The 15568-nt window shown below is 43.5% G+C and overlaps 1 protein-coding gene across 2 annotated transcripts in view; it reads right to left on the bottom strand.

The window, feature by feature from the left end:
* Positions 1–15568, bottom strand: part of METTL16 (methyltransferase 16, RNA N6-adenosine) — a 118254-nt gene that overhangs the window by 35219 nt on the left and 67467 nt on the right. For both annotated transcript variants that reach the window (XM_058676244.1, XM_058676245.1), the window contains exon 3: positions 2207–2406. In XM_058676244.1, the coding sequence (XP_058532227.1) occupies positions 2207–2406 (200 nt within the window). The remainder of the gene's footprint in view (positions 1–2206; positions 2407–15568) is intronic.

Genomic DNA, 15568 nt, shown 5'->3' on the forward strand with positions numbered 1-15568 from the left:
GAGTTCTGGTCTCCTGGCTTGGGCCTGGCCTACCCCAGTTATTGCAGCAATCTGAGGAGTAAACCAATTGATGGAAGATTCTCTTTCTGTGCTTCTCTCTCTGTCACTCTGTCTTTCAAATAAATAAAATGTCAAAACAAACAAAGAAATCAACCTCAAAATCACTTTAGAGAGAACAATCAGCAGAGCTAGAGACAGCCCTTCTCCGTGAGAAGTGGGGGAGGGAATGTCCAGATGACAAGATGGACTGTGGAGGGGTCACTGAAAGAAGGAATAAAGGAAGCCGACAGCAATCAGCAAGAGCTATGGCTTTGGTTTTGGACATGGCAAGTTCGACATGTTTTTGGGATATTCGGGTTTCTCGCATAAATGAGTAACAACAAAAGTCATCTGGTTAAGAGGATCTATAAATACACGACTGATTTGCCCAGAAACGGGAAATAGTCATCGATGTGAATGAAGCTGTCCAGAGTACCGTGCTAAAACAGGCAGAGGCTGCAGACAGAGGCTAAGCAAGCATTATCAACAGGTGATGGTCAGATACAGGAAAATATGCCTGAAAAGTGGAGAATGAGCAGCAATAAAAAGGAAAAACAGAAAGTCTGGGGTCATGGGAGAAAATGGAGGCAAGGGCATGAAAGAGACAGGCAGGTTCAATAAATGATGCTGAGACGCCTGTGATCGCATATGGGCACCATTTCGAGTCCCAGCTGTTCCACTTCTCCCATCCAAGTACTAACCAGGCCCGACCCTGCTTAGCTTCCGAGATTAGGCGAGATCGGGCGCGTTCAGGGTGGTATGGCCGTAGACAGAGTCCCAGCTGTTCCACTTCTGATCCAGCTCCCTGCTAATGTGCCTGGGAAAGCAGCAGCGGATCAGCCCAGGTACTCCCTGCAACCCTGTGGAAGGCCTGGGTGAAGGTCTTGCCTCTGGGCTTTGGCCTGGTCCAGTGCTAGCTGTTGTGGCTATCTGCAATGTAAGGTAGTGTATAGAAAATCCCTCTTTCTGTCTTTCCCTCTCTGTAACTCTATCAAAAACAGATCAATAGATCACAAACAAACAGGTAATTGAAACTGCAGAAAAGGTCGTAAAAGAACACTAAAAATGTACATAAATGTCAAAACTAAACACAACTATTATCCAGAAATTGTGAAGGCTATTAACTATACTAAAGTTATATTTACATAGACAGCTGCTAACTCAGTCCTTCCTAAAAGAATAATAAAGGACAAAAAACTAAAAGAGCAAATGCAAAACTCTATCAAACGAAAACATTGGCCATAACAACCATGTATCTATCCATAATCACAAAACAGACCCTGGCCTCATCTCCTCTGTACCTCCACTTACTCTCCCAAATGAATCAGACTATCTTCTCTACCTTTTACTTTACCTTCTTGCCTTTTTCTCCATCTTCTTCTTCATCTTTTTCCCCATCTTTTTTTTTAATGATTTGTTTTTACTTTTTATTGGAAAGCCAGTTACACAGACAGAAGGAGAGCCAGAAAGATGCTCTATATGCTTGTTCACTCCCCACGTGGCCACAATGGCCAGAGCTGAGTCAATCTGAACCAGGAGATCTATCTGGGTCTCCCACCTGGGTGGAGGGTCCCAAGGCTTTGGGCCATCCTCTACCGCTTTCCAGGCCACACACAGGCAGGGAACTGGATGGGAAGTGGAACAGCCAGGATATGAACTGTTGCCCATATGGGATCCTGCCACATGCAAGGCAAGGACTTCAGTCACTATGGTACCACACCAAGCCCCATTTTCTCCTTTTAAATTCATATTAAATATTCTCTACAGAAAAATCATAAGAGATTCCTGAAAACATTCAAGTTCACATAACCTTTTATTACCTGGCCATCACAACAAAAGTAAGACAACTGAAGTAGTGTACTATCATCAAATAACCCGGAGCAAAGACAATGCCCCAGAGACCCAGCCATCACTATGGCCATCCAGAAAGCTACGTCAACAAGAGCCTCACTTGAGGCGGCACTGCTCTGATGCCCTTACTCCGTTTGGAGTGGACACCCCCCAACCCCAGGAGAGACGCAAATGGCAGAGGGCGCAGGTGCTGCCAGATAGACTTAATAACCGCCGGAGGCATTCCTCACAACAAATACCCAGCAGAAGACTGAGGAGCTTACACAGAATCTGTACGCATGTCCAACTAAAAAAAAAAAAATCTTAAATTCTATACCGATGTCAATCCCTCTGCGCAGAGTGCTTCTGTCACAGTCCTGGTGACCAATCAGATCTTCTACCCAGTGAATGTAGTTGAGTCGCAAGGGAACTGTGGGAATGAGTCTCTCCACTGGAATATCAATAGAAAGTCCAAAATCTTCCCTTAGGAGAGTGCAGGTCAGTGCTCGCACTGCTTCAGGGTCTTTAAAATTAAGACTGAAAGGTAGAAAAAGAAGAAGGAACATGGATTAGTGAGAGTCACTAGGCTGCATGAGCCCGAGCGTGGTCAAGCAATACCCAATGCCTGTTTGAATTTTCTGGGGTGATCACCCAGAGTCACATGGAACACTCGGCACAGTGGCACAAACATAGCAGTGTAAAACACAGTCACAGCATACAGAAGGCAACACAATTTTCTACCTAAACCACTGTATAACCCACACACTGAGCAGAGACTGAGCAGCTCCATTCAAATTCCCATCGGATTATCCTCTCACTTAGCTAGCTAGGTGACTGTGGACAAGTGAATTGAGCTTATGTCACAGTGCTGGTGCCAGATAATCACAAAGCACAGTGTCTGGTATATAGTAATTATTTCACAAATGCTGGTTTATTTTTATTTTTGTTAATATTACCATTAACAACAATTGTCACTAGAATTCTTCAAAGATCATACCTAAAAAGAAGCAAAAAAATATTCAATAAGAACAGAATTAGAACTTAAAAAAAACTTCTCAGAGATCAAATTTATTTTTTTTTAAAGATTTATTTATTTTTATTACAAAGTCAGGTGTATACAGAGAGGAGGAGAGACAGAGAGGAAGATCTTCCGTCCGATGATTCACTCCCCAAGTGGCTGCAACGACCGGTGCTGCGCCGATCCGAAGCCGGGAACCTGGAACCTCTTCCAGGTCTCCCACACGGGTGCAGGGTCCCAAAGCTTTGGGCCGTCCTCCACTGCTTTCCCAGGCCACAAGCAGGGAGCTGGATGGGAAGTGGAGCTGCCGGGATTAGAACTGGCACCCATATGGGTTCCCAGCGCGTTCAAGGTGAGGACTTCAGCCGCTAGGCCACGCCGCCAGGCCCGAGATCAAATTTAAAAATGTATGAACTTACAAACTATAAAATTCACCTGTAGGGATGTAAGTGAATACCTCCTGGCACACCGCCATCACAACCCAATTTAAGATCACTCCCATTCCCTTCCATTCCCAGGCTTCAGTAACCACTGTATGTACTAACACCGTGGATGAGCCTTTGCAGAACATTTCATATCACTGTAATCATATGACATGTGGTCTTTGCAGTTTGGATTCTCTGAAACTCAGTACAATGTTTGTGAGGTTCGTCCATGTTATAGCACGTATCAGTGCTTCACTCCTTTTTACATGTGAGCAACTAGTCCAAGTGTGGATTGACCCCATGCTTGTTTATTCATTCACTTTTGGCTACTATGTATAAGGCTGCCATGAACACTAATACAGAAGCCTTTCTATGGACATGTTTTCATCTCTTTAGAAACTCACTGAGGAACTGATCATGGAAATGCTCATGTTTTAAGTTCTTTGTATCAATGTAACTACTTTGATGTTAAAATTCTGGTAAGCTGGGCCTGGCACCGTGGCCTAGTGCCTAAAGTCCTTGCCTTGCATGTGCCAGGATCTCTGGCACATGGGCGCTGGTTCTAATCCCAGCAACCCCACTTCCCATCCAGCTCCTGTTTGTGGCCTGGGAAAGCAGTCGAGGATGGCCCAAACCTTTGGACCCTGCACCTGTGAGGCAGACCTGGAGGAAGCTCCTGGCTCCTGGCTTTGGATTGGCTTAGCACTGGCCACTGTAGCCACGTGGGAAGTGAATCAGAGAATGGAAGATCTTCCTGTCTCCTCCTTTCTATATATCTAACTTTCCAATAAAAAATAAAAATAAAATACTTAAAAGCAAAATTCTGCTAAGCTGAAAATCTTACAAAAGAAAACTGAGGCAGGTATCTGACCTAGTAGTTAAGACGTCACTCGGGATGCTGACATACCACATCACAGTGCTTGGGGTGAAGCTGTGCCTCCATTCCCGGTTTGTTAATGCACATCCTGAGAAGCAATGGACGACAGCTTTGGATGGCTGCGTTCCTGTCACCCATGTGGGAGACCAAGATTGACTTCAAGCCTTCTGACTTTGCTCTGGCCCTGCCCCAGCTGTCATAGACACTTGGTGAACCAACCAGTGACTGGAAGTTCTATGTCTCTTAGCCTTAGTCTTTCAAATATACACACAGAGACAGACAACTTACATATAAACATATATGTGTGTAAACATGATATATATATATATATGTATGTATAAAGAGAGAGCCAACACACTTCATTCATAAACAGGAAATGAGAAGAAAGAATGGAAAGTCAATAGATGGCACTATGGAAGACAGGAAGAGCTTTGAAACCTCTGCTTAGGATTCTGGTCTTACATTGTATGGTCTGACAGCTGGTCATTTTCAAATCATTCCTAACCTATTTCATCATGTCTGTTCCTTTCCTGGTTATCAAAAACCCAAACATTTGAAAACTTCAATAACCATCTATGCTTGAGTGCCAGACAGAAAAAAAGAGTCATGTATGCCTCCAGCTACTATGAATACTCAGGCTGGGACCACTTATCCAAGCTCCTTCCATCACCCACAAGAAAGAAGAGTAACTTTAAAAGTAATTGACTTTACACTTAGCTAGAGATTGGTGATCTTTTAAAGAATAGCTTTCATAGAACAGTGGAAGATAACTGTCTTAAATATATGCTAGCAATAAAAAGTCTCATTAAAATATAGTTAACCCATTTAAAGGAATATTAAGTCTATTCTTAGACACAGAAGTAGACAGATATTAATTTGTCATTTGTGGGGGCAGATGAAAGTGATTTAACCCATGGGCAAGCAACCACGAACACATTTCTGCTTCACTCAACTGCACAGCAACTGCCTCAATCAATTTTCACATTTTTAAAAAAAAACGTAAAAAGCTCACATTTCCTTTGTGTTACTTTCTCAATTAAAAGCAGTACAAACTCAATGTATCAATGTAAAGGTATGAAAGCTGTGAAAACCTACAGCTTTTTAATCTTACGAAAGTATTGTATTTTACTCAAGTGGAATAAGTCAAGTGTATGAAGATGGGCCAATTCTATCTACCATGATGATGCAGGAATGAGCATCAATTTTTAGACATGGAAAGCTTACACTCACACACCAGGCATTCAAATGCATTCACATTCACTCTCCTACAGTGACCCAATCTGCTGCTGGGTTTCATTAGTAAATACACAAAAGGAAAATATCCCAGTATCCTGCCTATGCTCAAAGCCGTAAAAATCTCAAATGTAAAATTTCAGAAAAGGCCTATTAAAGGGATGTAATAACTTATGTAACTTACAATTTTGAGAAACAGTATATCTAACAGTAGTACATATCAACATAATCACTGTCTTACACTTTTTGAGTATTATTTCATTTATTTCTTATTTTCAATTGGAAAGGCAGATATACAGAGAGGAGGAGAGACAGAGATCTTCTGTCTGCTGGTTTACTCCCCAGGTAACAGCCACAGCCAGAGCTGACCTGATCCAAAACCAGGAGCCAGGAGCCAGAGCCAGAAGCTTCTTCCAGGTCTCACAAGGTCTTGGACCATCCTCTACTGCTTTCCCAGGCTATAAGCAGGGAACTGGACGGACGTGGAGCAGTCAGAACATGAACCTGGACCTCCATATGAGATCCCGGTGGATGCAAGGCAAGGATTTAGCCGCTAAGTTACTGCACCGGGCCCTGAATGTTATTTTGAAGAAATGTGAAAAGAGCCCAGGATGGTAGCCTAGTGGCTAAAGTCCTCACCTTGGGGTTTATGGGCCCCAGGAGTGGAGGATTCAGGGAGGCCCGGGTCCTGGGGCCTGCCTACTAGGTAGGCGCTGTTGTAAAAGGAGAATATGGCAGCACATTTGGTGCTATAGCAGAAGGAGAACAGAACAAACACCCCAAACGATGACAGCAAAAATTCTCGGTGAATGGAGCCAACAGACATTGGGAAGGTGACATCATCCCTGGATCGGTGAAATTGGCAGCATTCCAGAACCATCTAAAACACTTGGACAGAACCCTCGGAATATGTACACACTGAGACTGGGTTGATATGAGGTGGCAGTTCCTCATCTCTGGGTACTGGGACATGTGGAAAGTCATGAGTGGTTTCCCCCTTTGTCTCTCCCCTTCCTTCAGAAACAACAAGAAATCATAAATTTGGAAGCAATGAGTACACCCAATTTTCCCTAAACCTCAACCCTTCCCACCCTGATCCACCATGTAATCATTCTAAAAAATTAAAATTTATAAAATATAAAAATGAAAAGATAAAGAAATAAAGTTTTAAAAAAAAAGAAATGTGAAAATCAGAGGTTGAAAACTCATATATTAACAGGGAATAGCTATTTATAGTAGAACAGGGCACTTCTCAAAACGGCAATTCTCAACAAGACGCCCACACCTGACTATAAATCAGCACGTTCATGAAAGGCCTGCCACCAAAGCAATGTCAGCTGCGCCAGATGCGTGGCACCAAGGCCTTATGTCACAGGCAGCACCAGCTTGTGCCTGGGCAGCCAGTTCGATGACCACACCTTTAAGAGAATGATGCCAGTGACTCATGATCATTTTATGGTTATGACCACTGCTCAAGTTCTAGGCAAATAATGGGGAGAAAGTTTCTTAGCACACTTTCGCCAGGCCTCTCAAACAAAATTTGCAATCTGTATTTTCTTAAGAAACGTCTCAACTCTTCAGATTTACACTGGCAGATTTACACGCGGCTGACCAGCTACTGTAACTAATCGATTGACAAGGGGCACACTCACTATTCCACACTTACAAAAGATGAAATACAAAAATGCTTCCTCTTGCATACTATTTTGTTCAATTGAATTACATTTGAAATTTATAAGAAATTGCAGTACTGGTATGTATATACTCATGCAGGAAATATTTATTGCGATCTAAGTGCCAGGCATTGTGTAAAATGCTGGAAACACTGTAGTAAGCCAAAATAAACCCGAAGCTTCCCTTCACGTACCTACCAGTCTCACAGAGGATAACAACTGAGCCAAGAACCACTCAAATACATATAAAACTGCAAACTGTGATAACATAGGTTCAAAGTGCTACAAAACCTATGTAGGCTGGAAAGACATCTCTGCAGAGATAACTGAGCAAAGAATTGAGAAAAAATTAGCCAGGACAGGACTGGGGCAGTCCTACAGAATGAGAACAGCGGACTTACAGGCAGGAGGAGAACTCCTAGGACATCCAGGGCACTGAGAGAGGGCTACTGGGTGACTAAGGCACAAGGCAAGGGAAGAGAGCATGGCTCACGAAGAGCGTGCAGAGAACACAGAGCACCGATCGTGCAGAGTCTCACAATTAGGGGGCTCTTTAGAATTCTGTCATTCAACCTGGGTCTTTTCTGAAAGTAAAAGCTCTTAATAATCAATCACACCATAATTATAACCCATGTTAAGGACTTACATCTGGCATGGAATAAAAAATGGATCAAAGCAGAATTAACTGCCAATTAAGGAGTTATTGCTGGGGCCTGTGTGTGATGCATAAGCATCCCATGTGAACGTCGGGCAAGTCAAGCCTGTTTCACTTCCAATCTAGCTCTCTTGCTCATGTGCCTGGGAGAGCAGTGAAAGATGGCCAAAGACTTGGGTCCTTGCCACCATGTGGGAGACCTGGATAGAGCTCCTGGTTCCTGACCCAGCCCTGGCGTTCAGGTCATTTAGGGACTGAACCAGCAGGTGGAAGAATGCTTGCTTTTTCTGTAACTTTCAAACAAACAAACAAAAAATCTCAAAAGCAATCACACTGTTGCTACATTAAAAGGATAGATAATGCTGGTTTGATAGTAGAGACGGGGGTAGGGGGGAAATGAAAAGAACTAAAAGCTAATTTGGAGGGAATTATTATGGGATTTGCTGATGGACTGATAGGGAGATGAGGGAAAATGCGTTACATACTTGTCTGCCAAGGTCCAACAGGATAGACAGTGCCACCTCCTGAAGCTGGCAACTCTCGCAGAGAAGCCCTTTTCAGGAGGAACAGAAAGCTGAGCTGCATTTGACACATCCAAGCGGAAACCTAGAGTGTAGTGACCTCCAGGTAAGGTACCCAGGAAGAAGGCTTACATCAATGTGTGAGTGATTTGCAAACAAACAAGTGACAGACTGGCACAGATAAGAGTGATTAAAGAGGAAAAACAAAGAGAACTTACAGGACTTCCTGAGGAAGTCACATACACAGCCATCACAGGGGAAGCCCAGAGAGCAACAAGGAAAACCGGAAACATGCCGTGCAGGTGGAAGCAGGGAAGAGGGGTGAATGAGGCATTAACCAAGGTCCACTGAGGGGCAGGACAGCCACATTCTGTGAGGCTGTGCCCGAGTTCGAATCTTGGCTCTGCTCCCAACTCCAGCTTCGTGCTACTGTGCACCCTGGAAGGCAGCAGGTGCCTGGCTCAAGTCCTTGGCTCCCTGGGAAATGCAGACTAGGTTCTCGGCTCCTAGTTTTGGCCTGGTTCACCTCTAGCTGTTACAGGTGTTGGGGTGTGTGTGTGTGTACCAGTAGATGAAAAATCTGTCTCTCCAAGTTTTAAAAATTTATATAAGTAAATAAAATTTTTAAAGAATAAACCATCCTAAGATCATTAAGTATGGTGACCTTAAAGTGGGTTGCTAAAGAGGTGAAAAGAGAGACAGGGCAGTAGAACTGAAAGAGAAGCTTTACTAATCTTTACATTGAAAACTGAACATGTTTAAAGTCAACGGAAAGTTACAAAAGGGGATTGTGTGGTGGCATAAAGAGCTAAGCCCCCACCTGTAGTGCAGACACCCCATATGGGCACTGGTTTGAGTTCCAGCTACTCCACTTCCAATCCTGCTCCCTGCAGTGTAAGGCAGTGGAGGATAGCCCAAGTGCTTGGGTGCCTGCACCGACAATAAAAACCCAGAAGAAACTTTTGGTTCCTAACTTCAAAGCAGGCCAGCTCTAGAGGTTATAGCCATTTGGGGAGTGAACCAGCAGATGGAAAATGTCTCACTCTGCCTATCCTTCTCTCTATATAATCCCACCTTTCTAATAAAAATAAATAAATAATAATAAAAAAAAAGCTGGATAAGTCATTTATTTAAAAAGTCAACAGAAGGCCTGGGGCCGTGGCATAGAAGCTAAAGTCCTCGCCTTGAATGCTCCGGGATCCCATATGGGCACCTAGTCTAGTCCCTGCAGCCCTGCTTCCCATCCAGCTCCCTGCTTGTGGTCTGGGAAAGCAGTTAAAGACGGCCCAAAGTCTTGGGTTCCTGTACCCGTGTGGGAGACCTGGAAGAAGTTCCTGGCCCCTGGCTTCGGATCAGCACAGCATCAGCCGTTGCGGTCACTTGGGGAGTGAATCACTGGACAGAGAATCTTCCTCTGTTTCTCCTCTTCTCTGTATATCTCTGACTTTGCAATAAAAATAAATAAATCTTTAAAAAAAAGTCAAAAGAAAATCACAAAAGATCATAAAATAATACCATGTCCAGAATAAGAAAATCCATACAGCTGAAAATAATGAATGGCCACCAAAGGCTGGGGGCGGAGGGATGTGTCATGACTGCTAGGATACAGACTTCTTGAGGTGATAAAAACATAAACGAGTTAAACACTGGTGAGGCTTGCACAATCCAACTTAATGGTACACTGAAAATGGCGAATTTTGTGGTATGTGAATTATATATAAATTAAAAAAAAAATTAACTGGGAAGAAAAGGTAGTCAACAAAGGCCAATTATATATTTAAGACAAAGATCACTACAATGTGCTCAACTCCAGAGGGGGAGAAAGGCAGGAGGCCCAAAGGTTAGCTGGCGTCTTTAACTGAATGATAATTAATATTACTTTCCAATAGAACCAAAACCAAAATCCATCATCTTTCTAAAGGACCTAAAACACTATCTATACTGTCAGTCTCTCTCTCTTCTAAGCAAGTGGTAACGTTTACTCAGAGGGTGAGGAATACAGACAGATGTGGGTCATGTTCAGAGATCGTAAGCCAGGTAACAAAAGGGTAAGAGAGAGTACCACGTCTGTCCTGCATCAGCCCGCTGGGAGCAAGAAAGCAAGTGGGTACGAGAGGCCAAGAGCCCGAGCCATGGAGCACATGGCAGGAGAACAAGAGAGCTAGTCCCTTCCCGATGTCTGTGTTTCAAAAGCTACTTGGAAAACAAAAATCTAAGGAATACTTCAGGGTCAGACAAAGCCAACACTGCTTTCTCCACCAGCCCATATTTATCTATTACTGTGCTTAGGAATCCTAATCACCAAAAAGTAGATGATATCAAGCAGAAAGCTAGTTTAACTAAAGAAAATAAAATGAAAATCTGGGCCCGGTGGCGTGGCCTAGCAGCTAAAGTCCTCGCCTTGAATGCCCCGGGATCCCATATGGGCACCGGTTCTAATCCCGGCTGCTCTACTTCCCATCCAGCTCCCTGCTTGTGGCCTGGGAAAGCAGTCGAGGACAGCCCAAAGCTTTGGGATCCCGCACCCGTGTGGGAGACCTGGAAGAAGTTCCTGGCTCCTGGCTTTGGATCGGCACAGCACCGGCTGTTGCACTCACTTGAGGAGTGAATCATTGGACGGATGGAAGATCTTTCTCACTGTCTCTCATCTTCTCTGTATATCTGATTTTCCAATAAAAATAAATAAATCTTAAGAAAAAAAAAGAAAGAAAACAAACTGAAAATCATTGTAGGCTTTTTAGACTTTCTTATTCTGAATGTTCTTTTCCATTCTAAGAAAATGCAGACAGCAGTCTGGGTAGTAAGCAACCCTTTTGTAGGACAGAGTCTAGCCATTTGCCTTCACTAGCTAAGTATCTAGGTCACATGGGCACCCTGGGGCATTGAGAGAGCCTCAGCACAGGCAAGAAATTTTTCTTTCTCATTTCCAAGCTCACAGGAGGCCCAGCAACTAAAATTAGATCTTACACGGAAATTTGCAACATTCATTCTATCAGTCTTCAATACTTGCTTAACAGATCCAGTTTCACAAAACAAGCGTATGGTCAACAGGCTCATGTCTGATTTCCTCAGAATGACTTCCGCTATTGAAGAATGCAGCATCACCACTACTGCACATGGACTTGCGAAGGATAAATGTCCATAATCCATGGTTGAAATCACAATTATTCTGGCACTGCAGAAAATGAACCTGATGTAACAAGCAAGATGAACGCTTTCTAGCCTTTCTCCACCCTTAGTTTCCAGTCATTAGATTACCACTGAGGTGCTAAAAATGGTAGTCACCCGGAGGGACAGAGCATTGCAAGGCTGGGTCTTTGGTTTAAAAACACATCAGTTAAGTATCACACTCTATTCAAGTTCAACTGTCAGAGCTCAAGTAAATTGCAGGCTGTCTCTATGGAGCTGATATCTGTGAAAAAGCACAAACTGAAATCTCACTGCAGTGGTCAGATACGATCATAACACAGCAGTGACAGGTGCAGGAAAGAAAAACAGAAACGGATGGGGGAAGCAGGGCGCGCGAGAGACGGAAGTCATAACCTGCGAGTCCTGTCATTTATATGAGGCTTCATAACAAATACAAGTGCTATTATTGATAAAGTGTCTTCAATGTGTTAGTCACTATATTAGTCAGTTTTGGATTACCGTAAGGAAGTATCTGGGGCAAGCTAACTGTATATAGGAAAGAGGTTTGTTTGGGCTCAGGGTTCTGAAGGTAGGTCCAGGGGCCTCATCTGGTGGTACTCTTGCTGGCAGACTCAAGGTGGCACATGGCAGTCCCATGGAGCAAGGGACAGGCGTGCCAGTGTTGTATCTCTCTGTAAGTGTCAGACTTCAAATCATGGGGACTCCGCATCACCCATCTACTCCAATCTAGTTACTTTCCAAAAGCCTCACTTCTAAACACCATAATGTGATTAACTCTCCATCTTCTTAGTCCAATTAACTTAAGATGTCATGGGCTAAGCTCAAGACCAAATACTGCCACCACAGCACATGCCATTTATAGGCATTCCTGCCACCCTTCACCACAACCTCCAAAGAATGCCCTCCTACCCCAAGCCACCTTTCTTGGGGAAAGACCCAATCTCAGCAAAGTTAAAGAAATGCCCTAGAATCCTTAGTGAGGAAATGGCAGCCTCCATGTGAGCACTGAGGGTGGCTGAGTTGGAAGCCCGCCTCTCTTCGCAACAACAACCTCCGTGCCCCTGGCCAGGCACAGCACAGTAACTGCTCAGCAAACACGTGACACCACTCCCATCCCAAGTCTCATGTTTCTTCTGATAGTCCTTTTCCATCATCAGTGTTTTTCTTTGGGTGCTTCTTTCATACAAATCGCAGAATTAAATTAAAAAGCCATTTATGGAAACAAAGAACATTCTATAAGGCACACAGGAAGGAGGAGGATGTATGGGAGAAGCCAGGTCATGCACTCTATACAGAATGTGTCTGTTTTCTCATTACAGGGCTCTTTTAGACACATCACACAGCCAACTACAAAATGCTCACATTGAACCATCTCTAAGGCAAACCGGAAGTTATTCCTCAACATGGGACTTTCCTCCCTTATTTTTACCTACAAAGTAACATTTTTTTAAAGATGTTATATATTTGTAACTTCATGGCATTGTAAATTTCTGTTTTTCTTCTTGTTGATTTTGTGTAGTGGCTTTCCATTTAAGGGGATGTATAGTCACTGTGTAATGGAGACTATCATATCCAGATGTGAGGACACAATGCAGTACGCATCTCTACTTCCAGATCAAAGATGGACTCCCAATGAAACTGTTAATTATATGTTGACAATGGGATGCTAGACTTTCTGCCATTGTCCATGCCCACAATAATGGACATATGACTGTTTATGAAGAACTATACTATAATAATATAGGGGAACTCAGTGGCAGGGGAGGGGATTTGGGAATAGGGATGGGAAATCCAGGGCCTATGGAACTGTATCATAAACTGATAACAATAATAATTAAAAAAAAAGAAGTAAAAAAAAAAGTTACGTATTTGACAGGCAGAGATACAGAGATATACAGATGTGGTAAGGTTGCAGGACAGGGGAGGGGGAATCACAGGACAAACCAGCAAGCAGAGAGGGAAGGCAGGCCAAACTCTGCTTCAACAACCAACTCTCTCAAGCCAATTATTTTGCAGGGGCAAGCCCCCAGTGACCCAAAGACCTCCCACTGGGAGGCTTAGGATAAATAATAAGATCAAGTCTCTACCCTAATTCAGTCACAAAATACTTCGGGGACATCCCAGACTATTACTCAAACCTAACAGATGGCATTCTTACTTGGGAGTCAGACTGCAAAGCGTATCTGCAATGAGAAAATCCAGCATGGTCAAAATTACACGGAAAAATTCCTCCAGTTAATCAACACTGTGGTATCTTCACATTCTAAAACAAAAGGAACTGGAAATTTTTAAGAAAGATCTACCTGTCAATTTTTTTGCCCTGCTCTAGGAACTTTACTACTGAGTACAGTAACAGATAGGAATCAACCCACACTTGAAGGTACCCATTTGAAAGGGATCAGCTGTGTGTACCTAAAGTGTCCAAAACCACTCCAGGTCAGACAATTGGGGGGAGGGTCCTATTCCTGTCCCTATACATACTAGTATTTAACTACTCTAATTCAATTATTTAAATACCTGTAAATTTTGTCTTATACTTTTCAACCACTCTTTACTCTTTCATTACATTGGCCTTCAGCAGATGTTCCTTTGAACACTGGAAACATTATGCTACTTTCTCTCTAGAAAACAGTCCTGAGTTTGGAACTGGAGGGGAAGAATCAACATTTGAACTGTGTTAAATCTCCCCATTCAGAGACGCGGGTTAGGTGTTGCCCAGCTTGTTCTCCTCTGCCTGTCCTCTCACTTCCTTTAAGTTCCCCTAGAATTCGGAGGCTCATTCTGTTCCTCCAGCTACACATACATCTTTACCTATTTCTTATTATATCTTTCCATTGGAGATATGGAATTTTATACTGCAACTCTATTTTCCAAACACTATTGCAAACCATTCGTTTTCTTGTATTCCTTTTCTATATTTTACGTTTTAACTTTATATGAACATTTCTTAGATGATTTATAAATATTTTTTTCAGGTAGGATAACTATCTCTTTTTTTTAACTGGAAAGGCAGATTTACAGAAAGATCTTCCATCCATTGGTTAACTCCCCATATGGCCACAACAGCCCCAGCTGAGCTGATCTGAGGCCAGGAACCAGCAGCTTCCGCCAGGATTCCCATGCAGATGCAGGGTCCCAATTACTTGGGACATCCACTGCCATCCTAGGCTATAAGCAGGGAGCTGGACTGGAAGTGATACGAACATGAGCTGGATCTGGGACATGAACCGGCAGCTGCAAGGTAAAGAAAGGTTTGGCCAGTTGAGCCATTGCACCAGCTCTTATCTCTCTCTCTCTCTCTCTCTTTTATTTATTTAAGATTTATTTATTTTTATTGGAAAGGCAGATTTACGGAGGAGAGAACCTTCTGGTTCACTTCCCAAGTGGCCACAACAGCCAGTGCTGCACCAATCCGAAGCCAGGAGCCAAGAACCCCCTCCAGGTTTCCCACATGGGTGCAGGGACCCAAGGCTTTGGGCCACCCTTCACTGATTTTCCAGGCCATAGCAGGGAGCTGGATGGGAAGTGGAGCATCCAAGGCATGAACCAGCACCCATGTGGGATCCCAGTGCTTGCAAGGATTAGAATTTTAGCCAACTGAGCTATCATGCCAGACCCCTATCTCTTTTTAAAAAAATACAGGAAGTGGGCCCCACGGCGTGGCCTAAAGACTAAAGTCCTCGCCTTGAACACAACAGGATCCCATATGGGCGCCGGTTCTAATCCCGGCAGCTCCACTTCCCATCCAGTTCCCTGCTTGTGGCCTGGGAAACCAGTTGAGGATGGCCCAAGGCTGTGGGATCCTGTACCCATGTGGGAGACCTGGAAGAAGTTCCTGGCTCCTGGCTTCGGAATGGCGCAGCACCAGCCATTGCGCTCACTTGGAGAGTGAGTCATCGGGTGGAAGATCTTTCTCACTGTCTCTCATCCTCTCTGTATATCTTTGTAATAAAAATAAATAAATCCTTAAAAAAATACAGGAAGCAACACAGTTTCAGCTTAATCATTCTTTATTGTTATATACATATGTAAATTATTTGAAAAGAATGGGTATTCATGTTTGTAAGTTAAAAAGCTAAAAATATAATTAGATCAGGGCCTGGCGCAGTAGCCTAGTAGCTGAAGTCCACATCCTACGTGTATCGGG

This window comes from Ochotona princeps, chromosome 17 (genome assembly GCF_030435755.1).
Source record: "Ochotona princeps isolate mOchPri1 chromosome 17, mOchPri1.hap1, whole genome shotgun sequence".
NCBI lineage: Eukaryota > Metazoa > Chordata > Mammalia > Lagomorpha > Ochotonidae > Ochotona > Ochotona princeps.